The sequence below is a fragment of the Balaenoptera physalus genome, assembly GCF_965194825.1.
Source record: "Balaenoptera physalus genome assembly, chromosome: 2".
NCBI lineage: Eukaryota > Metazoa > Chordata > Mammalia > Artiodactyla > Balaenopteridae > Balaenoptera > Balaenoptera physalus.
In genome coordinates this window covers 79,053,856-79,079,343 of record NC_138883.1, presented here as the reverse complement: position 1 = coordinate 79,079,343, position 25,488 = coordinate 79,053,856, and the positions used below count along the sequence as shown (strand labels likewise).

At 34.9% G+C, this 25,488-nt stretch overlaps 1 protein-coding gene across 7 annotated transcripts in view; it reads left to right on the top strand.

Moving 5' to 3' along the window:
• Positions 1 to 25,488, top strand: part of AQR (aquarius intron-binding spliceosomal factor) — a 124,194-nt gene that overhangs the window by 3,562 nt on the left and 95,144 nt on the right. For all 7 annotated transcript variants that reach the window (XR_014261212.1, XR_014261213.1, XM_082452349.1 and 4 more), the window contains exons 3-11: positions 1,305 to 1,345; positions 7,770 to 7,805; positions 11,722 to 11,842; positions 13,870 to 14,010; positions 15,722 to 15,790; positions 16,846 to 16,946; positions 19,336 to 19,412; positions 22,600 to 22,664; positions 23,798 to 23,914. Coding sequence is in view for 5 of the 7 variants with exons in the window: in XM_082452349.1 (XP_082308475.1) it covers positions 1,305 to 1,345; positions 7,770 to 7,805; positions 11,722 to 11,842; positions 13,870 to 14,010; positions 15,722 to 15,790; positions 16,846 to 16,946; positions 19,336 to 19,412; positions 22,600 to 22,664; positions 23,798 to 23,914 (768 nt within the window). In the remaining 2 variants the exon portion in view is untranslated. The remainder of the gene's footprint in view (positions 1 to 1,304; positions 1,346 to 7,769; positions 7,806 to 11,721; positions 11,843 to 13,869; positions 14,011 to 15,721; positions 15,791 to 16,845; positions 16,947 to 19,335; positions 19,413 to 22,599; positions 22,665 to 23,797; positions 23,915 to 25,488) is intronic.

Here is a 25,488-nt window from a genome sequence, read left to right as displayed (position 1 = left end):
CATCAGGAGGATATTCATAAATTTGACATACATTAATTACTCTTAATTATCAGCCAGGTTGCTTTATCTTACTATATGCTGTTTGTGTATGTTTGTGCTTGTATATGTTGGGTCTGGGGGTTTCTAGGGTTATTTTTCATTAATAACAAAAATATCTTTACGACACTACTAGATTGAGTTGAACTTAATTAGATCAAGGTTTTTAGAAATTAAATTTATATTCAGATCATTTTAGTTAATACTAGATGAAGCTATGTATGCCTGTTTAGAAGAATTTTATTATAAGTTGGTATTTAAAGAAGATTATACCCTTCATTTTATTATTTAATTTGGATTTTGATAAACAGAAAAGCAATGACAGAAAATTTCATACAAATTTAAGACTTGCTTGCCTCATTGTCTTCCTCCCTTTACCACCCACAAACATTTATTTGAGAAATATACTTTGAACAGTTAAAAGACATAGTTGCCATAAAATAATATTATACCATGTTAAAGTACTTCATAATTTTAGAGTAAGTTTTTTTTTTTAACTACTCTTGTCACTAGCACTACTATTACTTCTGCTACTGATAACTGTTATTAAAGGCTTACCATGTGCCAGGACCTGTACTGAATTCTTTACATGTGTTGTCTTATAGCAACCCCACGGGATACTTCTTATTATTAGATCCTTTTTGTATACTGGGAAACTGAGCCTTAGAGCAGTCATGCATTTGCAAAGGTTGTAGTCTTCAGCAGTAAAGGTGGATGGTTTGAACCAGGCTTCCAACCCCAGAACCTGAATTCTTATGTATTATACCATCCTACCCACCCTAACCCAAGTACATGGAAATTCTGAGGTTTTATCATATGTGCTTGGAAAACAGGATGTAATGATTAGCATTTGCTTCTGTTATGTCTTTGCACTTGCAATTTACTTTCTGGTTTTTGAAAGCACTTAACTTAGGTGGAGCCTGATAACATTTATATACTTTGTTAAGTTTTAAAAAATATCCTGATCTTGTGAATTTTTATTTTCCCTAGAAATGAAATAAATACAGCATTTTAATAATTATTTCTAGAATTATTTTTATTTAGATATATTTTATTTTTTTTTTCTACTACTTTGCTTTCTGTTATTTTACATTTTGAGGGATATAATGGGATTATAAAAAATCTCTTAAGTGTTATTTCAATAGCAGTGATATTTGATAGCTTTCCTAAACCACCTTGTTTTGTGTAATCTCAGTAATTGAAAACTATCAGTTTAGAGTCTGAAAAAAAGTTATTTGAGATATTAAACATTTTTATATTTTTAACAGGTGATTGAAGATATATATGAGAAAGAAATTGTCAAATCAAGGTAGGAATGAGTTGGAACTTTCCTTCCTTTTTTTGATTTGGTCATCAAGGAGATGGTGACTAGAAAAACCATATCTAGCTGCTGAAGAGGCATAAGATATTTTTTTGCCTTTTAATTTTTGGCTCAGATTAGAGGGATTAAGTTCTTGAGGGTTTATTTTGTTTTTGAAGGAATGTGAGGAAGAGTAAATATGGAGATTTTAAAATTTCAGTTCAATTAATACTAATTTTCTTATTTTCTGATAAATCTTTTTGGAAGATTATTTAAAAATTGGAAAAGTAAAATATGCATGATAATAATTAAATACAAAATAATAAAATATGTATTTTGTACATAATGTACAAACTATATATATAATAAAAAATAAAAATTATTTTAAACAATACACAGAAAGGGTAAGTTTTAGTACATCTTCTTCCCTGTCCCTTAACTCTCAGTTTCTTTATTTATGTATACATCTGTTCCAGTTCCCTACCCCTTTGATTTTTTTTTTAAACAGCAAAGAGTTTATACTCTACATACCATTCTGCATCATGACTTTTTTTTTTTTTAAATAATTAATTAATTAATTTATTTATTTATTTTTGGCTGTGTTGGGTCTTCGTTTCTGTGCGAGGGCTTTCTCTAGTTGTGGCGAGCGGGGGCCACTCTTCATCGCGGTGCGCGGGCCTCTCACTATCGCGGCCTCTCTTGTTGCGGAGCACAGGCTCCAGACACGCAGGCTCAGTAGCTGTGGCTCACGGGCCTAGTTGCTCCGCGGCATGTGGGATCTTCCCAGACCAGGGCTCGAACCCGTGTCCCCTGCATTGGCAGGCAGATTCTCAACCACTGCGCCACCAGGGAAGCCCATGACTTTTTTTTTTAAGCAATGTGTCTTGGGCATATTTCCATAGCTGTGCCTGTAGACATATATGCCCAATGAGCATTTTAAAAGGTAACTTACCGTTTTAATATGAAATAGAAACATTTGTGTTATGAATGTCATAGACCTTATAAAATCTCAGATTTTATTTTTTTCATGTGTTTGAGTCTTAGGAGGTAAATTTTACTAAATATTGTAAAGGCAGTGTCAAAATAAGAGGCCAGTCGTTTTTTAAAAAATATTTATTTATTTATTTATTTATGTTTGGCTGCGTTTGGTCTTCGTTGCTGCGTGCGGGCTTTCTCCAGTTGCGGCAAGTGGGGGCTACTCTCCGTTGCAGTGCTCAGGCTTCTCATTGCGGTGGCTTCTCTTGTTGTGGAGCACTGGCTCTAGGCGCGCAGACTTCGGAAGTTGTGGTGCGTGGGCTCAGTAGTTGTGGCTCGCAGGCTCTAGAGCACAGGCTCAGTAGTTGTGGCGCACAGGCTTAGTTGCTCCGCGGCATGTGGGATCTTCCCGCATCAGGGCTCGAACCTGTGTTCCCTGCATTGGCAGGCAGATTCTTAACCACCGGACCACCAGGGAAGTCCCTGTGCAAACTATTTTAAGAAACAAGTTTTCGGGCAAAATGAAGACAAGAAGAATCTAAGAATGCAAACAACATAAGTAAAAGCACTTAAAAATAAAAGACTATTTTACTGACATTGATGATTAATGTCAGCATGTGGGGTCTTCCCAGACCAGGGCTCAAACCCATGCCCCTGCATTGGCAGGCAGATTCTTAACCACTGCGCCACCAGGCAAGTCCTCTAGTTGTTTTGTTTTAGCAATCGATTCTTGAGCCTGTAGAAGTAGGTAGGGCCAAAGACCATGTTAAGGTTTGTTTTTTTGTTTGTTTGTTTGTTTTAAATTTGAAGAGAAATAGGAAACCAGTGAAGCATGATGGTGGTATTTTAAAATTTTGGAGGGAGCAAGAGGCAGGAAATTAGTTAGGTGAACATTGTTGTAGTCAGATTGAAGATAATGATGGCACGGACTAGCATGGAAAGTTGAGATAGAGGAGTTACCAATCTGAGAGAGATAGAAGTGGTTGGTGGTTGGATGTGGTGAACGCAGGAAGGGAGGAATCAAGGATGACTCCAAAATTTTGGGCAAAGGTTGTCAGGTGATTAGGTGCCATTACTGACTTTTGCTGTTGGTGGTGGTGGTGGGATTGGGTGTAGATCACTAGTCACTTTTGGAAATGTTGAATTCTAGCCACTAAAGAGCTATAGAGAGAGATGTAGAATAAGCAGTTGGGTATTTAGGTGTAGAGTTCTGAAGAGAGGACTGGGTTGAGCCTACTTTGTATCAACCACCATTTCAATGCTAAGGGTGCATCAGTGAACATGGCAGATGAAGCCTCTACTCATGAAGCTGTGTCCTAATTCTTATCTAGACAGACAAAATATATACAGTATCAGCAGGTAGTAAGTGCTGTGAATTAAAGTGGGATTAGGGTATAGCGACAGGACTGCTATTTTAGATTGATGATCAGGCAAAGATCCTCTCTTAGAGTGAAGTAAGTCAGAAAGAGAAAAACAAATATCGTACATTAACACACATATGTGGAATCTAGAAAAATGGTGCAGATGAACGTATTTGCAAAGCAGAAATAGAGACACACACGTAGAGAACAAACGTACGGACACCAAGGGGAGAAAGCGGGGGTGGGATGAATTGGGAGATTGGGATTGACATATATACACTACTGTGTATAAAATAGATAACTAATGAGAACAGAATGTGTAGTACAAGGAGCTCTACTCAGTGCTCTGTGGTGACCTAAATGGGAAGGAAATCCAAAAAGAAGGGGATATATGTATATGTATAGCTGATTCACTTTGCTGTACAGCAGAAACTAACACAACATTGTAAAGCAACTGTACTCCAATCAAAGAAGAAAAAGATATCACATTTGAGCAGATATGTAACATATGACTTGTTGGTGTGAGTGTGGGTATGGAGGAAATTGCCTGAGGAAAGTTAACTGAAGATGAGTGGGTAGATAAATTCTAGGACCCTTTTTTATTATATATTAAGGATATACCAATCTGGAATTTACCTTGAACCTTCAGAACTAGTTCTCTGCCTCTTTGTAGAACAGGGTTTCACTCCAATGGATTGCTTAGGGTTTTTGGGGTTTTTTATTTAAACCTTTGCTACTAATATTGCTTCCTTGAATATAATTTTTATGTAATTAACAACTAAAAGCTGCTGGTGACTTTTAAGTTACGTAGACTTGGCTAAGTCATTTTTAATTGCTGAAAGTAGTAACAGTCGTTGGCGGGGCTCCCTGAGTCTTATCACAGCACTCTTAACAGCCATATTCTCATCTTGTACACATTTAAACACTTGAATAAAAGTGAACTGATTGCATTTTGCCCCCAAATCTCTAAATTCAAAAAAGTTAAATAATGCACCTGTGTAGCACAAAAACTGTAGTGTATATTTAAAAATTTAAATGACCATTTTTTTTTTAGACTAGTGCCTTGTGGAAGCTGTTTTGCAGAGTTATATGCTCGTAGCTTCTTCATTATTGGGGAATGGCTTAATGTAAGATTTATTAACTTGTTTGTAGGCTATCAAGATGGGCAGTTTATAGCCATAAGGCACTCTTAATATGATACATTAAGGTTCTTATAATATACATTTTTTTGTACATCATCCCTATTTCCCTAGGAGGCATCTGGGAATTAAATCAATCAGTTCTTATATTCTTATGGTATAAATGATCACTTCTAGAATCTCAAAATTAGATAGATCTTAAAATACCATACCATATTGTTCAATCCCCATTGTAGTGTGTGGTATATTACACAAAAGATTCATATTTGCTATCCTTACCATTATCAGATTTGGTGAATTTGGTGAATTTGTCTTAATGTATTTTTATCTGTTTGATTTTAAAATATTTAAAGTAACAGTAATTGTCATTTCTGGAGTGCTTACTGTGTGCCAGATTCTGATCTCAGCACATTGCATATAGCAGCGTATTTATCCTCACAACAATTCTGTGATAGTTACTGTTATCCTCATTTTATGGATGATGAAACTGAGGTATAGAGAGATTAAGTAACTAGCCCAAGGTATTTTACCATAGATACAGACAGCGCCAGGTTGTTAAATCCTTGTTCCCTGGCTCTTATCCAATACTCTGTTCTTAAATAGGACAGGGTCTATTTGCCCTTTAGGACTCTCTTAACCCACACACTTTGGTATGATTATTAATCCTGTTAATCCATCCAAGTGATTTTTATACTGAAAGAAAAAAAAGGGATGACTTTTAGAGCAATTTACTTTTGCCAGTGTTTATATTTCTTTTTATTAAAAATGTTTAAACCTCTTTACTATGAAATTAACAGAAAGCACATAAAATGTACAGAAACATTTAGCCTTCTGAATTTTTACCACCACTGAGGTAAAAAAACCAACCTTTTGGCATCCCACAAACCCTTATGTGCCCTTTGCTTTACCATTTAAATATGTAAGTATGCAAACGTGAACACTATAGTTTAGTTTTGCTTGGTTTTAAACTTTAAATAAATGGAATCACATGGTATGTACTCTTTTATGGCTGGCTTCCTTTGTTCACAATTATTATTTGATTTTTTAATCATCTATTTAACAGTAAATCTGGAGTAGGTAGTTCAGAAGTTCATAATGTGAGGGTCTTTGTCAGCCTTTTAACAAACTTTCTGGCTTTCCCTATGTGGTTGCAAAGGGGCTGCCACAGCTCCAGACCTCATGTTTTCACACAACCATATCCCAAGAGAGATAGCAGAGGGCAATTATAGCAGCAAAAAAACCCCCCTTTGCCTACCCCTCCCCACTCTTTTTTTTTTTTCTTCAATCAAATTTAATCATCCAGTTAACAATACAGTTAATAGACCCAATGTATTGTACATAAATTATCCAGCTTTGGGAGGAGTTAATGAAATGCATGTTAAACCCTTGACCAGAGTCAGGCTTTACAAAGCATGCTCTCAGTAAATATTGGTAACTTAATAAAATAACCGTCCCCAAATCCTTTATTTATATTTCTCATTATTTCTTATAACTTTTCATCCTTATCTTTAAAGATTTTCTGGAATAATATCTAGTCTCTAGACCCATTTTTATATCTTATATGTATACCTTTAGTTAAGTTCTTTATCTGTCTCAGGAAGTTTACTGGCAGAAGTGTAAAACCCCCAATTTAATGAATACCACCAAGATCGCTATAAGAGAAGTTGAGTGTTTTTGCATTATCTTGCCCCATCAAAACTGATTTTTCACTTGTCCAATCATCCATAGGAAAAAAAAATTGACCACTTCACCTCTTTTGTACATGAGGAAACTGGGTCCCAGGGTGTTTAAAGATGTTGCCAAGGTAACACTAAATCATGACTAGAATACTGATCTATCTCGTGAGCCAAGATTTTCTTTCTTTCATCAATGAGGTCCTATATGTGGCTGAAGAAATGAAGGGTGCAGGTATTTGCATAGCAGGCCCTGAATTCTGTTGTCCAACACACATATAAAGTGAAATGCCTGCAGCTGGAGATCTAGAGTGTACCACACAAGCTCTTGTATCCTCTCAGTGGCTTGGCTGGCTGTAGAAGCCAGTGCCTTGGCAGTGTTCTGTCTTTGTGCTATTGCACAGTTAAATCCTTCATTTCATTCTCACTAAAGTTCTCTGACATTGCTTGCTCAGTGAAACTATTTAAGAGATCAGAAATCAGTGGAATAGGATTTTGACAGGATAATGGTCTCTTGGGGTATTATAAATTTATAATGCATACTCATTTAATTTTCAAAGCTGGAGGCTAATATCCAGTGGCATGGTTCTGGTCTGGCTACTTTATTTTCAATATACAAAATGATAAAACTAAATTAGTGGACGTTTGAACCTACCTTTGGAAGGATACCCTGTAACTACTGCATCATTTATCCATATAAAACAAAACACTCTGATTTTTAAAGTGTATAAAGAGATATCTGATATTCCCGCCACAATTTTCTAATATTTTAAACTTAATGTCAAGGCTACAGAAGCCTGATTCCCATGTTTGTGATATAGATACATGTGTCCCTTGTGCTTATAGGAGGGCATGACTTCAGCAGAATGTTTTCATTTGATTATTAAATGGAAGAATGTTAGTCAGTGCTTAAGAAATTGAGACAGGCTAGCTTTTGGCAGTTGTGATTTAATATTATGAATATTGATGAGCACTTGTGTTTTGATTAAAATTACTTGGCTTATTAATCTATGTGTTGTATCCTCGTATGTCATGGTGCTGATTGTGTTTGTTATATGGGTAGGATATAGGTAACTGTTCTTAGACAGTTTTTAAAAGTAAAATAAACTATCTGAAACAAAATACAAATAAAAAAATTTGCTTTTTTCAATGCATAAATAAATATAATTATTCTGATATGTGAGTCAATATTAAAACAAGATTCCAAAATACATCTGCATTAGTAACTCAGAAATGTTTATTTTCTCTATTTAAATATTTTTACTATTTATTTTTATATTTTTAGGTTTGCCATCAGAAAGATAATGCTCTTGGAATTTAGGTGAGTTTAAAGGCTTTACTTGATGAAGTTAAAGATGACAGTGTGACTTAACTTTTAGCTAAGTTTTCTGTACATTTCTGTGAGTGTATAAGAAAATAATTATAAATTTTAAAAGATTTATATTTTTGTGATTGGCTTATTTTGGAATACGTGTATGATAGCCTTTGTTTTCAAAGATGATGTTCCATTATTAGTGTAACTTGTATTTTGAGTTGTTTTTCACTAATTAAGATAGTGTGTGCCGAGCACTTTCTGAACTCTTCTTTGGTTCCTCTAGTGATAATGGGAGTAAATTGGAATGCATTCTGTAGCCATTTTTTCCTTCCAGGCTAACTTGTTATTACTAAGCCAGCATTGTTCTGACCTAAGCCACTGATAAATATTTCAGACAGAAGAGAATATATAATTTTTAGGTTACAATTTAGATTATATTACAACCAGGTGTTGCCAGTAGGCTGGAAGTAAAAGCCAAGGTTGCTGTTGATGATAGTAGTATCTGCCATTTATTGAACTTTGTGCTAGGCACATTGTTAAACATTTTACATACAGAGCACTCACAGAAACCCTGCAAAGTCAGTATTATACTCTCCACTTAGTGAAGGAAGAAACTGAGGTCAGAGCAGTTATTTGTTAAAGATAATGCATTTAAGTAATTGGCAGAGCTGGGATGCCAATATCTGATGCCAAAGCTCATGGTTTTTCCACTTCTCCACACTTCTTGAGGTCTAGTCTGCATCAGAAGTCAGTCTCTATTAACAACTGTTTCTCCCTACATACACTGATATGATCCTCACAAAAAATGTCATGATATAGGTGTTCTTATTATTTTTACAGAGAGAAATTGAAGTTTATAGCTATGAATTAACTTGTAAGTAGACTCCTACTATATCCTAAGAACTGTATTGTCACTGAATACTTGATCTCATTTAATCCTCATAATAATCCCAGTAAGAGCTTCCTTATTTTATAGAGAGCACTGAGGCTAGAAATTGGGTCCATCTGGCCCTTAGATTAATATGCCCTTTTCATCATATCATGCCATCTTTCAGAAGAAAAGTAAATAAAAATCAAGAGGATGCTGATATATGATTAGGATAAAACCAGAATTCTATGGTCCTGGCAAATATCAGATACTAAGAGAATTGCAGGAACTGAAGGAGAAAGCAGCAGAACATATTGAAGGCACCAGTGACAGTGAAAGATTTTTAATAACTGAAAAAGGGGGTTGTTACCTTCCAGGAACTTTTTTTTTTTTTTTTTTTTTAGGAACTTTTATGTATAATAATTTCTGGGTGAAAATGCCATTTTCTCTGTGCCAGCCTCCAGACATAATGAGTCTCAAGTTTGTAGTAGAGATAATTGATGGTCTCTTGCTAGAGTGGAAAGTGAGATGGCATGGAGGAGGTGCCTGGGTACAGGAGAGTGATGAAATCAAATCTTTGATGAAATGTGTCAGAGGGACATGTTATTATATAGATTACATTTGCTGCGATTGCCAAAATAGAACCAAGGAATTATTGAACAGTCCTTAAGTTTGGGTTAAAGAGATGTAGTTTGGAGTCAGGTGTGTATCATCTGTATATCATGGAGATAACTGCATCATCTTGGGCAAATCATTGACTCTAATATTCTCAGATTCATCATCTGAAAAATGTAAAGAATAGGTTTGGAGTTTGCTGTGTAGTCAGATAATACCCAAGACATTACTGTTAAAAACTGTGGCAAGCCAATGATATCTGTGGGGCATCTGGCAGGAACAAATATAAAGATACTCTGAAAGGATATATATTCCAACTATACTGCAAAAAAAATCCTATAGCTAAAACCCTGGTAAAGATGAGTTCAAACTCCCAATTACAAAGGACATTAAAGCAAGATTTAGTTGAGACAATAAAGAATAGAATTAGATATCCCCCAGAAAATCCCAGGTAATTATATAATTAATACACACTATCAAATCATGTTTGAAATTCTTGTAGGCATAAAAGAACACATAGAATATGTGAACAAGAAACAGGACACTAAAGATGGACAGTTTGGGGGAAAATGAAAATAAAAATCATTGAAATTACAAAACTCAATGGGCAAATTAAATAGATTAGACACAGCTAAAGAGGGAATTAGTGAATAGGGGTTTAGATCTGAGGAAATTAACAAATAATAGCAAAGAGAAATAGAGATGGAAAGTATACAAGGCAATTAAGATATCTAGATGCTAGAATGAGAAGATCCATTAGGAGTTTCAGAAGAGATTTAGAGAGAATGAGGGAGTATCGTTTTAGAAGAGATGATGGTTAAGTATTTTCTACAGTTGAAACATATGAGTCTTTTAGATTCAGGAAGTATATATAGCAAATTGTGAACAGAGCAACAGTGACAGGGTAAAGATCTTAAAATCTGCTGGAGAAAAAAAGACAGATTACTCAAAGAGGAAGAAAAACAAATTGATTGTAGACTTCTTAATTGTAATGACAGAGAAGATAGTAGTATGAGACTAGTACATAGAAAAAAAGTAGAACTATCAACCTAGAAAGAATTCTATCACCAGCTAAACTGCCATGAAATGAAGAGATTTCAGACAGATTCACACTAACAGACTTGGTAATGGAAGTTCTAAAGGGCATAATTCAGGAAAAAATTTAAGCTTATAAGAAAGGAATGATACGAAGTTTCATGCATTTTATTTATGAAAGAGTAGTCTCTAACTTGGAGCCTTTTGGCCATTGTTTAGGATAAAATACTATTTACCGGTTTCATAGGCTCTTGCAAATTAAGCAAGAATGATTGCTAAAGATAGACCCGTAGAAATACCAACGTGAGCAGACCTTTGAAGCATAAGAGAAAGTAGAAAAATTATATGCTACAGCAGAATCTAAAATGCATAACTCTGTGTGTGCATGTATGTGCCCGTGCACTTGTAACCGATTGAAAAGTAATACGTGTGGAGTGATTTACAATGGGAACAAAAAGTTCTTCTTTTTTTTTTTTTTTAAGAGTATTAGTCATTTTATTTTTATTTATTCATGGCTGTGTTGGGTCTTCATTTCTGTGCGAGGGCTTTCTCTAGTTGTGGCAAGTTGGGGCCACTCTTCATCGCGGTGCGCAGGCCTTTCACTATCGCGGCCTCTCTTGCTGCGGAGCACAGGCTCCAGACGCACAGGCTCCAGACGCGCAGGCTCAGTAATTGTGGCTCATGGGCCCAGTTGCTCTGGGGCATGTGGAGTCCTTCTTTTTTGCATTAGTGCTTGAGAGTATTTTACAACCCCGTACAGTAATTAATGTTTATAATTACTCTGAATAAGAAATGGCTAAGCTTTGTTTTAGAAATCAGAAATGCTTATTTTGTTTAGGAATATTTTCACCAAAGTCTTAGAATAAGAATTTTGGCATCTTGAGGGGGAAATGCCAGTTTCCTTGAAAACTGACTTATGTTGAATACCTTGTAAATTAAGTAACAAATCCTCTTTTTGATTGTTAAGCCTCTTAGTTTCCAGAAATCATTTGGTCCTGATGTGAGTTCATGTTAATTTCTCAGATACATTTATCTGTGAAGCTGCCCATCATATCATTTCATTTTAGAGCTGATACTTGTCAGATATTTTTATTTTTTACCCCACGAAATGCCTTAGATAAGGGAATATCCAGTGCTCTAATGGTGATAATTATATATGTCAATAACCTTTGAGGTCTTCCTACTTTGAAAGTTTAAGACTCATTCTCCAAAGCCACATTTGCTACATATGTTTGTAGTAGGTAGCACTGACCTACATTATAGGTAAATTTGTGAAGGATTCTCAAACTATAAATATAGATTTTCAAAAAGTTATAAATAATTAGGCTTTTCCAGGGAAGTGATATATTACAAAGAAGTGGTGGTAACTAATGAAATATTCTATGCCTTTTCATTCTTCCACAGCCAGTATCTTGAAAATTACCTCTGGATGAATTATTCTCCAGAAGTGTCCAGCAAAGCCTATTTAATGTCAATCTGCTGTATGGTGAATGAGAAGTTCAGAGAAAATGTCCCTGCCTGGGAGGTAACAGATTTAAATTACTTCATAGCTTTCTTACTGTGCTCACTTAAGCCATTACGAAGTAGCAAACTTTTTACCAATAATAAATAATGTTTTTAGAACAGAACTTTATCCAATAATAAATGTTGAGAAAAAGAATGGATGTATGAAAAATAATATTAGATTTCTTTCAGTTTCAATACTGTCTTTAAACTAATTTACTGTGAATTGAAAAATTATGAATGTGGAGTTATTTTTCTGCTTTGAACTTAAAACAGAGTGGCATGAGTTATAAAGACTTTTACATCAGATAAAGTAAAATTTATATTAAGTAGCACAAATAGATAATGCTCAAATGAGATAATATTTTTCAGTGCCTTGTTTCACAGCAGGGGGTATATATTGGTAGTTTTATGTGAATAAAGTAGTGTTTCCAAAGTCGAGACAGATATATTGTAATTTCAATTTTCTCTTTGTCTCTGATTTGTGATCTGTTTTCCCTTTTTGACATTTCTAATTGACTGCGCTACTGTAGCTACTGTAGTAGCACCTCTACTGTAGTAGAGGTCTCAGCTAGTAGAGGTCCAAAATCTTGGCTTTCTTTAGCCACCGTGAAATGGTCAGCTCATCAAAAGAGTTTCTTTCCCTCCAGTCGTACTTTTTTAAATGAAGGAAAGGCATGGATACTTGTCATCTCTTTTGAGGGGATGGTCTCCAAAATGAAAAGGTGTTAACATTCTTTAAGATAAAACCATGGACACTTCACTCAAATATTCATTAAGTGACTATCATCGTATGGCAGATTAGAACCCAGAGTAAACTAAGGGCCTAGTCTTATTGAGAGATCTTAGGGATTTCTTGAAGTTGCTTCGAACTACCAAAGGAAGGGAGAGGGAAGCCAGAGAATGACTTGATCAGTTTGCATGTTATAAAGAACACTTTGGTGATTAGACCTTGAACCAGAGAAAAGACAGTACAGATAAAGAGAAGAGGTTACACACAGATTTGGAAAGTAGAATTGATTGGACTTGATAATTGAAGTAGCTTTAGCAGGGAGAGGTATTATTTCCAATAACCTTCCAGGCTTGGGCAACTAAATGTAAAAGATGAGAGTGCCATTTACCAAGATAGGTAGAAGAGGGTTGAGGAATACTTTGGAGGGTACAAAATTATTGAATTGAGTTTTGGACTTACTGAGTTTAAATTGCTTTTGGAATATCTAGGTGAAATTGTCTAGTAGACAAAGGAATCTAAGGGTCTAGAGAAACCTGGACTGAAAATGTGTATTTAGAATCATTAGCATATGGTAGGTGAAGTAATGGGAGGGGGAAAAGAAGAATGAGGCTAGAACCCTAGGAACACTGCTCTGTAAAGTGACAAAGGAGGAGGAGCCTTCAGCACATTGAAAAGGGGTTGAGTGTTGGTAGGAGTCCTTTGGACTTGACAGCTGTAACAACTTCAGGGAGTGCTGTGGGTGGAAACCTGTTGTAGAGAAGTAAGTGAAAACAACTAGCGTAGGCCACACATTTGGAGCACATGCCTGTGAAAGAAGGGAGAGGTAACAGAAAGAAACTAGGTGGGGAGGTAGATCACAGAGAGGCTTGAATATATTTACATTATTTACCTTTTTTTTTTTTAATGTTATATGTTAAGAGTAAAGAGACAATATAAAGGAAAGGCTGTCTTTGAGATTAGAGTGGGAAGACTTCAGTTTTTGCTAAAGATGTTGTTTCTTTTGTTTAAATTAGAAGAGTTAAAACACTTTAGATCTTTAATAAGAAAAGAAAGCCTAAGCTAATTACCAGCCTAATCCTTGAAGAAAAAATAAAAGAATTGAAGCCATTATTTTATTAGCTGAACGTTTCTTCAACTCTCACATAGTCCTGCCAGAAACCTATATTTGACTTGCTACCGTTAATGAGAAAGCAAATAATCTTTTTATAATTATTAGGTATTGTTAATGGACTACTAAAAAGTCCACCAGTGTTTGCTTAAAGGAGAAAAAGAGGTGAGCAAGCCATTTCAAAATGAATTTTTATTTTTCTTTTCAGACTTTTAAGAAGAAGCCAGATGACTTCCCATTCTTTTTCAAGTGTATCTTGAAAGCGGCATTAGCTGAAACTGATGGTGAATTTTCACTCCATGAACAGACAGTCTTATTGCTTTTTCTTGATCATTGCTTCAATAGTTTGGTAATTTTACTTTATCTTTTGGGGAAACGTTCAAGTTTTCTTGTTGTTTTCAGTTGAATGTAGATGAGATTACCTCTGTAGCCAACTCTTCATAGTAGTGGGGAATGAGGGTAATACTAACAGCTTGATTTCAGCCCCTTCTCAGTAAAATCTTTTTATAAGATCTGTTTGCTTTTTAATAGATTTGGACTTGATCCCTCCTTTTTTCTATCTAGCCTCTAAGTAAAATGATAATAAGAACTGAAATTCTCCAAACGTAGAGCAGCAAAGAGTCTAATATGAACATGGAGTAATGAGATCTGTGTGTGTAAGCTATACACAAAAACATGGTTTCATTACTTCTCAGTCATACTTCATGCATAAGCTGGCAGGTCAGCAGGAGAGTTATGTTTTGAGTTGACTGTTTAAGGGTGGTTATGGATGATCTTTGAAAGTCTCTTGGGTTGTGTATGACACATTTTTCCTTCTTCATAGGATTATCTTCTAAAAAATAAATATTTACAGTAATTACTATTTCATTCGTGCTTCTCTACTGTGGTTATCTGAAGGTATATACCTATTTATTTAAAGATCGGTGCTTCTGAATTGATAGTGCATTTAGACCCACACAGGAGAATGCGTGGGGTTTTTTCTTACTCTGAAAACAGTGTTGGTAGATGGAAGATTATTATCTGTTTCCATGTAGTACCTCACATGGATCTTGTAAAGACATAAGAAAAAGATTTATGATATGTCACTATTATCTCTGTAACATTTATTAAATTTAAAAAAGCAAATATAAATAGATGTGATTCCTAATCAGCAATTGAACAAAAACAACATTTAATTAGTATTAGTAGTTTGGTGCTAGGTTTAATTAACTTAAAAGCTAGCTTATTATTGAAATACTTTATTTTTTTCAGCTTACCATCAGTTCTCATTATTTGAGGTAGCTATGCTCTATAAAGTAGCTGCGAACACTGAATTAGCTATAAGTGAACCATTGCTCTTGGGGAAAATACAGGGTTAGGTTCATGCAAGCCTCTGGTCACAACAAACTGATCAACGTATAACTTTGTTTTATGTGTTTCTGTTTAAAGTCACCTTCTGTAATATATGTTGTTGATTCATTAACATTGAACTCATGGTCAACAGTGCTGTAACTTAGAACAAACCTCATCTAACACACATATTTCCTCTGTAAGGCACATCACAGCCTTCTTCCGCCCAGGAACACTGGACGACACTTCAGTCCTGTGCTTGGGGCCATTTTAAATAGCAAAATCACCAACAAAAAACACAATAATGTGAAAAAGTAGCACTAAATAGACCAAAAAAAGATGCCAGTGTATAATATGAGAGCTGAAGCAAGAAGGCAGAGCATCACCTTGTCCATCCTCAGCTGGAAATGTGTGTGTTGGGCAGCTCACATTTTTCTATGCTCTGTGCTGACAATGAATGACAGCAAAAGCATCGGGAATATTGAATTGGGGATTACAAATACATTTTTGCAAGTGGATGAATTCACAAATGTGGAATCTACAAATAATGAGGCTGGACTGTATCTTTTTTAAAAAGTATTGAACTTCTTAATAATATAATATCATTAATTTGAAAGTACTGATGGCATGTTTTACCCCCAGGACTTAAAAAGGCAGTACGCACCTTATGTAGAGACTTAGGTTAAAGTGCTGGTGTGTTTATAAACTTGGTTTCTTCATGCTTTAAACAGGAAGTAGACTTGATACGGAGTCAAGTACAGCAGCTTATCTCCCTCCCAATGTGGATGGGCTTACAGCCTGTAAGTATCTAATTTCAGAAACTTACATATATTTATAAGTGGAACATGTGGTTTTAGACTGTGTAGCTTTAATATGGATATAAAATGGTAGCTAAAAATCCCCTTTCCTGCTTACAAAATTTGTCTAATTTACCATGCATTAACTTATCATAGATGTAGTTTTTTCAGTTTTAAAGTTTTTATATGTAGGCTAGTATACGTTTCACCTAATTTCATTATTGTACGGTGAAATAAGGTAATATCTATTGCGCTCAGAGAGGAGTTAATTTAGTAAAATATTATTACTCGTATATATGTCTTTGGATGAGACTAAATACAGACTTGAATTTTTTATTTTCCTTGATTGGAATGTACGTACAGCTATCGAGAAGATTGGAATTATGTTTAGTATTAGCAACTTCATTTTTTTCATCAAATTCTTGTTGGATAATATGTGCCAGTATCAAATTAACGGATCTTAGGGAATAAAGTTAAAACTATCAAATTTCAGTATAATACTGTATTCAGAATTCCATTTCCTGCTCGTGGGTGGTTTTGTAGACGCCCAGATATGCAAGCTCATTCATAGGTACCAGTTGATGAAGGTGAAAACAGGCACGTATAAATAATTAATACTAAGTTAAAAATAGATAAGTGCAGTAAGAAAGAATGTGGTGGTGTGGACATTTCCTTATTGTGATAGCTGTTTTATGTTCATTGTTTCAGACCCTTTTTTTGAACTTTAATGCTCCTAAATGTTAATGCTCATATTTTTCAAATTGAAGTCCTTAATTTTAGAAATAAGAAAAAAATTTATTATTGAGCTGAAAATCTTGACTAGAAAAGGCAGTTTCTTTTGTCTTATTTTTTTCTATTAACAAGTGTCAGAATTGAACAGTTCTTTAAAATATAGGTATTCGTTTCTTAGTTTTTAGGTTTTGTCATGTTACTTTCTGGTTTTATCCCATTGCTCTATATTATATCCATACATTAGAAAACTACCTAATAGTTGATCTAATCTTTATCCTTGTAAGCTTTGGGGTTACTGATGATTTAATGTCACATCACTCTTTCAGGCACGATTGGAATTAGAATTAAAAAAGACACCTAAACTAAGAAAATTCTGGAACTTGATTAAAAAGAATGATGAAAAGATGGATCCAGAAGCAAGAGAACAGTATGTTGCCAAAGCTTTGTTCCACGTTGGTTTCTTATGCTGGGTTGTGAGTCTTAGATGTTGCTGACTTGATTTGTTGTTTCCTTTACATACTGCTGAACCAAATAAATGATTAAGAAGCACTTAGACTGTCACAGGAATATTCTTCTCAGAGGTCCAAGGGAGAAGCCAAAACATCACCACGTTTTTCTCCTTTCCCTTATCTCTGCTCCAGTCATAAGTGTATCACTGGGTCTTCCCCTTGCCTGTTGTCCATCATAGTCTCTGTCGTGGATGGTTCTCAGTTTTCTCCACAATCTGCAGGCTGTCAGTCCAACTTACCTTTCTTTTTCTCACTCCTGCACTCTTAACAATGACTAATACACTCCATTTTATACAGTTCATTCATTCCATAAATATTGAGTGTTTATTATTTTGCTGAGTACTATCATAGGTATAGGGTTTGTGGCAGAGAAGAAAATGGAAAGTAATCCCTGCTCTTGTGGAGCTTACATTCTAGTTGGGGAAGGCAGCAAATAACAGATGAATTATATGGTATATTATATGGTGGTCCATGCTAAGGAGAAAAATAAATCAAGTATCACAATTAAGGAAGCAGATGAGGGTTGCAGGGTATTTTAATAGTAATTATTACCAATTGGATAAAAGTCTGGCAGCAAGCATTTATTTCATCAAACAAAGTGCTGTTAGGAGGACACAGGGGAAGAATCTGTATACTCTAAGAGATTTGTTCCTCTCTCTCTTTGAGGCTAGCTGGTCTAACTGTGCTCTTGCCTTATTTACTCTCTGACTCTTCTAGCAGTGATCCTTTTTCTTCATCTTTAAGTGCTCTTTTCCACTCACTATTTTTTCCCTCTGCTTATATGCTTAGGACTCGCTTCCCTTGGGCCTATGATAACTTCTTCTGACTCTATTTTTTCCTCCACTTAGGAAAGTAGTCTGTATACACCTGTAGATAGCAATTGAAGTCATGAGTATGAGTGAGATTATGTAGTGAGTATGTAAACTGTGAAAAGAGGGTTGAGGACAAAAGGAAGTGAAGCTTGGAGTTGTGCTGGTGATTACTGAAAATGAGAAGAACTGAAAAAAGCTGGATATCAGAGAAACAAGTTTGGGAGTAAGGAAGTGAGAGCTCTAAGGACAGGATATTAGGGTCAGAATAGGAATATCCTTTCTTTAACTTCGAACTCCAGTCTCATCTCTTCCATGGTATCTTTCTAACCAGTAGCCTCTTGATTGGGCTAATTACATGATATCTTTGCATTATTTGACTACTTCTAAAAAATTTAAACTCTCTCTTCCCGTTACCTCAATATGATTTAATTCCAAACCGATAGATTATTCATTGTTTTGTAAACATTCCTTCCCTAACTACCCTTTCCACTCTACTCCACTTAATTGAAGGGTAACCTTCTAAATGCTCTTCCACACCAACTACTTTAGGCCACAGTGCTTTCTTCTTCTGAACTCCTAAAACAGACTGTGTTTCTTATTGAAACATCAGCTCTTTTCATAATGATTAGACTATGTATAGTTGTTTAGAGTATAGGTTCTACAATCAGACTTAACTAGGTTTCACACTCACCTGCCGTGTAACTTTGGGCAAGTTACTGCACCTCCTTGAGCCTCAGTGTGAAATCAGGACAGTAGTACCTGTTCCGTAGGACTGTCGTCAGTATGAGATTATTTTGTATGATGTACTTAACACAGCTCACATCCTGGCACAGTAAGTGCTCAGTTAATGTCAGCCAGTTTTATTACTGCTGGCTTGTGCTATTAATTATATTTTATGACTTGTCACTTCAAGTATATTTGTCATTCTCCTTCTTTTTATTTCCACCAGGACTGGCATAATCATTTGTAGCCATCCAGTACCTGACGATTGTTTTTTGATTAGTTAGTACATAGTGCATCTTAAATTAGTAATGAGTAAAAAGTTGTTTTTTAAACTAACATTTAATTTTTATAAATCGTAATACTCTATTATGTTTAATAGTTTAAACATATTAAAGTATGTAATTGCTTATCTCATTTTAACTACATACTTAAATGTTAGATTTTTAATGTTTCAAGAGCAGACTGTAAATGAAAGTTTGAAAACTTTCTAGTCCTGACCTTTAAATCACAAGTGAAAACTTTTACAGTAAGAAGATAGAGATGCTTTCTTGGCTGGTTTATTAGGCCAGTAATGAGGCTCTTCTTTTCTTCATGTAGTGCTGTATTTACATTCAAAGAAGAAGCTATGTGTTTAAATTATGGTCCTGATTTCAGAGAGAAATGGAACATTTTGAACAGTGTAAGGAAGGCTGTTCAGCATTTAAATTTTACTTTTGAAATAATTATTTCTCAAAAATAATTTGGTCACTGTTTGTTATCTCTCTGATTTTAGAGCCTATCAAGAAAGAAGATTTCTTTCACAACTCATCCAGAAGTTTATCTCTGTGCTGAAATCAGTCCCACTTTCTGGTAACTATATTCCTCTTCTCAGCTCATTTGTGAAGTTACCATTTAGATGCCCATACAGTATTTACTAATCTTTAGTCTAAAAACTGCTCTCAGAATGATTTTAAATTATATTGACAAGGGGTTATGTCCTTCCCTTTTCAAATAAGTTACCAGTCTGAGTATTGTGGCTGCCTTAGAAATTCACGTAATTTAGGGGCACCAGCATGGTTATTAAAATGTTCATTTATTTATTTTTGGAGCTTGCTTATAAGCCAAAGGTCCTGAACAAGGTTCTGGGACATGGTGAACAAGACAGTCACAGACCCTATCTACATGGCATTTACAATTTGCTGAGTAGTGTCTTCAAGCAATATCAAATATTGTTAGGAGGGGAAGAGGAGAATTATTTTGAAATACGAGCTACAAGATGAAATGGGAAGGATTTTCCTCCATCGTGGCCCCCATTTATTGATGAAACAAATATAAATATATGCTATGTAGAGTATAAATTTCAAAATATATCATGATTATACTGTATATAGATAGATGTGTGTGTGTGTGTGTGTGTGTGTGTGTGTGATAGACCTATGTGCCAGGAAGAGCTAATTACATTATTCTGGGTTGGCAAGATCTTTATAAGGATTTATGTATGCTATGTATGATATGTCATTGGTTGTTAATATTTTATTTTCTAACTGGAATATAATCTAAGAACAATGCTGTAGGTGTACCATATTTATATGCAGCAGAGATTATAGCATATATATGAATCAGATTGTAGCTTTGTTTAAACTGAAATACAATTATTTACTTATAAATGTTGCCCCCCGCCCCCGCAAGTAATAGTTTACAACCGAAAATCACACCTGTAATTCAGTGACGAGTAGATACTAATGCTATAAATGCTAATTTATGGTACCTGATTTGGGGCATAATATCAATATTACTACATCAGTATAAAGAAAAAATTGTCATATGCTTGTAATCTAAGTCACTTAATATTTGTGTATTTAAATCTTTCAGTTAAGAACCTTAAACCTGGAAAGAGGACTTAGATTTGGTTTCCTTGGCACAAATAGTAATAATGAGAACCAGTAATGTCTGTAACAATTAGGGTCATAAAAATTGATGTCATCTTGGGAATTCCTTCGTGGTCCAGTGTGTAGGACTCAGTGCTTTCACTGCCGTGGGCCTGGGTTTGATCCCTGGACGGGGAGCTAAGATCCCACAAGCCACGCAGCGTGGCCAAAAAAAAAAAATTGATGTCACATAGAAAGGTTTGAAAGTCAAGTAAATACAACAATATAGGGCCTGCAGTAATTTTAACATCCTATAAACTACTAACTGTTGCCATTGTCATAATATATTGTCAGAAAACAAAATTTCTTAGATTGATCTTGAGCTTTAATCAAAATTTGTTAACTTTCTGGCAAAGGAACCAACAAGGTGATGAAAATAGTGTGCCAGTTCAGAGAGGGCATAAAAACAGATAAAATATATAGTTAGGAAACAGAAAACTAATTTATAAGAGAGTAAAAAAGATTGTGTGTAGTTTCATTTTACAGGGTCATTACAGACAACCTGTCCATATCAATTGTTATAAAGGAAATCTGTGTAGTATGGTCTGAGATGTCAGGACTGCTATCAGAAGAAAGGAAAAATACACAATACACATAAAAAGCAAACAATAAAGATATATTGGTGTCTGAAACTGAAATAACAGGGCTTCAGCTCTGAAGAATTATGCCTAGTAGGGCCAATTAGTGTAAAAATATACTGTTTTATCCACCAGAACGCAGAAATTGAGTACCAAGCATCACGTTCTAATCTTAAACAGGCCATTGCCAGTAATTTTCTCAAGCAATAAATAAAAATACAAATACAGCTCTTGTTCACTTTTAAAATTTTGGAAAAAATTATTTTCCCTTGACAGTAATAAGAACAAAAGATACAACAGAGGACTGATTTGAATGGATTTAATTTAAAAGTCGCTCCTTTAAATTCTTTAGTTTTAGTGGCTGTGTGACCTAGACTGTGTCTCAGAAAACCTGGATTCCAGTTCTCACCAGCCATTACTTTGTTCTATACTTTTATCAAGTCATTTTCCTCTGGTCCTCAGTTTCTTACCTGGAAAATGGAGAGCTAGTACAGATGTTCTGCGAGGTCTTTTCCAGCTGTGAAATTCTATAGTTATGTTATTTTAGGGTTTGGATTATGGGCATGTGTTAGTCACAAAAGTATTCATATTTCTTTCTTCACATAAAGCCTTCTGTTTTCCTGTATGCTACAAGTAAAAAAGTGGATTTATTTAAGCATTTGTAGGATGCCTTCTACAGGTCTAGCACTGGTTTATTCGCTGCTGGGAGTCCTTAGCCTGGGGACCCTGAAATTATCTCCTTTTCAATTGAAACAGTCTTGTCAGGATGGTTTCAGCTGGTAAAACAGCAGAACATTTTCTGACATTAGAAAAAAAAGACATTTGTATTCTGAAAGCATGTCATGTCACAAGGTTGTAATTCTTTTAAAAACAAAAATGTTTTTAAAAATAGTACATTAATGCTCGTGAGTAACACAAGATAGTGATTTTAAAAATATTTTATTGTTCTATGCGTCATTGACATTTTAATGTCAAAGTTAATACATGTACAGTGAAAAAAAGTCACAAAAATTGTCCCTTTAATTAGTTTTTTTTTGTATCTTCCCCACCCATTTTCTGTGCATTCTAAAGATAGATATATATATATCTCTCTTTGTGTGTATACAGGTACACATACATGTATGTGTTTATGCATATGAAAGAAGTTCTAGATGTTTAGTATGTGAAGAAAATAAGGAAAGTAGGTCAATAACTGTGATAAAACTGCCTTTCTAGTTTTTCTATTCAAGTTTTTTCAAAATCTAATCATTTGGTACAGATTTTTAAAAATTAACACTTTAAAAATATTTTTGCAGGTCTGATTTTTAAAATGTGTCTCTCACTTAAGCTACATTTTTCATTTTCTCATATTTATAGAGCTTACTGTAAGGGTAAGGCCTGCCCTTTTTGAAATATATGTGAGGTCTGTGCTCTGAACCATAGTTAGTCCAATCCTGATGAATGAGACAAATAACCTTGTTTAAATAACTAAATAACTGCCAATTTTAAGATATAGTACCATAGAACGCCCTAAGTAAGAAAGTTTTAACATGTTTTCTCTGTTATGTCTAGAACCTGTCACTATGGACAAAGTTCATTACTGTGAAAGATTTATTGAACTTATGATTGATCTGGAGGTAAGAAGTGTACAGTGACTTTTCTGTTACATTATCATTAAGGAGGCTAAGATTAAGCCTATGACTATATATGAAATATTTCTTTATCACCTCAAACTGGCCTTAGTTTGTTTGTACCTATTTCAAAATGTCTTATAGAGAAGAAAGTCAAAAGTGATTGACCCTTGAAGTTTTCAGATGACTGTCAAATGGCTGCATTTGTATAAAAAACATTATTTAGTATAGTCATTAAACATGAGTCCGGCAATGGCAATTTATTTTGTGTCACAGTTAATACCCCTACGTAGAGTTTTAAAAAGGGCTGAAGTTATAGATTTATGGCCATCTCTTTAATAATCTCACTTTTCTAAATGTGCCTAATATTATTGATGAAGAAAGATACAGCTGCTTGCTATAGTCAATTTTTAAAATTAAGATTTTTAAAAAAGATTTCATGCTACTAGGTGCAAGATTTGGATACAAAGTTCAGACGCAGAGTTTGTATAGTTCAGATTGAATTCATTTCCTTTCCTTTCCTCTCCTTCTTTAATGCAGGAAATTGAAAGAAAATCCTTTCTGTTCATTCCTTATCAGGAGAGCTAGGGTGGTTTCTAGACACGAGGATTAGAGTATTGGACTATCAGTCATTCATGAGGTCCTCATTGAGATTCCAGCTCTGCCAGTAACTGTAATCTCTGAGGATCTCAGTAACCCCCCCTTTAACGTGAGGGTATTTGACTAGATTAGTGGTTTCCCAACTGTGATTGTCATAGTTTCTCAGTATTGTCTTTCTGACTGTCATAGGATGATATGGGAAGAGGAAACTGAGAAAGGAATCTCCATTTAGGGTTTTCCACTCCCTTTTCCCCATTTTTAAACCTGCACACAATACATATTGGGATTTCATATAGGATTTTGTTTGAAAACTAGTGGCCAGGATATCTGAGATTTCTTCCAGTGCTGGATTTTATTTAGAAACATTACCACTGAATTTATTTACAGCATGGACCAGACCCTTTGCTTTGTGCAGAGTGTCTTTTGGGGGGCTGAGGGTACTTTGTATGTGACTAACACTTCTGCGCCATGTATCAGTAGACTTCACCTGTAGCTGGGAGAGCATGCAGACTTATTGCTGTGGTGATTATTTTCTCTAGGCCCTACTCCCCACAAGACGCTGGTTTAATACCATCCTGGATGACTCCCACCTTTTGGTTCACTGTTACCTTTCCAGTCTTGTTCGTAGAGAAGAGGATGGCCATCTTTTTTCCCAGGTGAGCACTGGTGGATCTGAACATACTTATTGTTTTCATTTCTAAGTCAATCTTTGCTTTCTTTGCCATGCACCTGGGAGTACTGGGGCATGGTGCAACGTATATTTTGCTAAATATTGAATTGAATGATGTAAATTCCTAATGAGTCATTTTAAAGTAAAACCAAGTCTTAATATACAAAATGGATGCCTTCTTGTATAGGTGGCCTGTACTAATTTTAATTATAACCTTTTTTCTCTTCTGAATATTCATTTTATTAATGTAAACAGTAAAACAATTAAGCATTATTAAATTTGAGGGGAATAGGTAATTCAAATAAACGTTTTGTTAATCATATGTGATTTTATTATTGGACTAAATTATGTGTGATGTAGTCCCACATACTCATATATATTTTGATTCTATGTCAGTAACCACTGTGGACTATAATAGATGATAAGCATTAATTTCGAGTGAACTATGCCCTAATATCATGGCTCTCTTTGCATAAGACGATGGTGACAGAGGCAGTTGATAGTGTGGAAGTACATATACACTTAGACTGCTGCCTTGAGTTGGAAGGCAAGTGAACTTTGTTTACTGCCTTGGGTAGGAAGACACGCTATTAAGGTTTCCCATTTCCTGTAATGTCATCCAGAAGAAAAGTCTTCTAACAAACATCTAACACTCGCCTTTCAGTGAGATCACAGCTGGAGATAAAATTTTCGTGTGTGTGTTTGCACACTGTCCTAAGAATCCTTTTATCTTGTATCTGTGAGCATTCCTTTTTTTTCCTATTCTCTTATTAAATTTTACCCAGTGATTTGTTGCATATAGTAAAATACATTAAAATCCTAATATGTGGGGGGTGAGGGATAAATTGGGAGATTGGGATTGACATATACACATTACTATATATAAAATAGATAACTAATAAGAACCTACTATATAGCACAGAGAACTCTACTCACTACTCTGTAATGACCTGTATGGAAAAAGAATCTAAAAAGAGTGAGTATATGTATATGTATAACTGATTCACTTTGCTGTACAGCAGAAACTAGCACAACATTGTAGATCAACTATACACCAATAAAAATTAATTTAAAAAATCCTAATATCTGATCTGCCATAGATTAGAATTAAGAATAATAAAAATTTGGAGCAAATGGAGCCCCAAATTCTGTTGATTCTGTTGATACTGCCAGCACAGGGGGAAAGCAGGCCTTCTTAAAGCACCAGGAACTAAGCCAGAGAAAGCTTGATGGCCATGGAGACCGAAGAGAGGAATGAATAACTTAGCTTTTCCCACCTTGCTGTTTTTTCTAATAGAAGCATAGAGAAGAGTATCTCTAATTGTGAATTGCAAAACCCTTGTCAGAAAATTTTAAGTGGCATAAGACCTCAGGAATTCCCTCTAATGGTATAGTTCTATGTAGATAGATTTTTTTTTTCCATTAAAATGATTGACTTCCTTTGATTAGTTCCTTAATGTCTCTTTAGTATTGGGATTGCAGTTGAAGTTCTTTCCTGTAGAAGTAGACCATGTGTATGAAATAGACTTAACAGTTTGTTCACAAGGCATATACTTTATG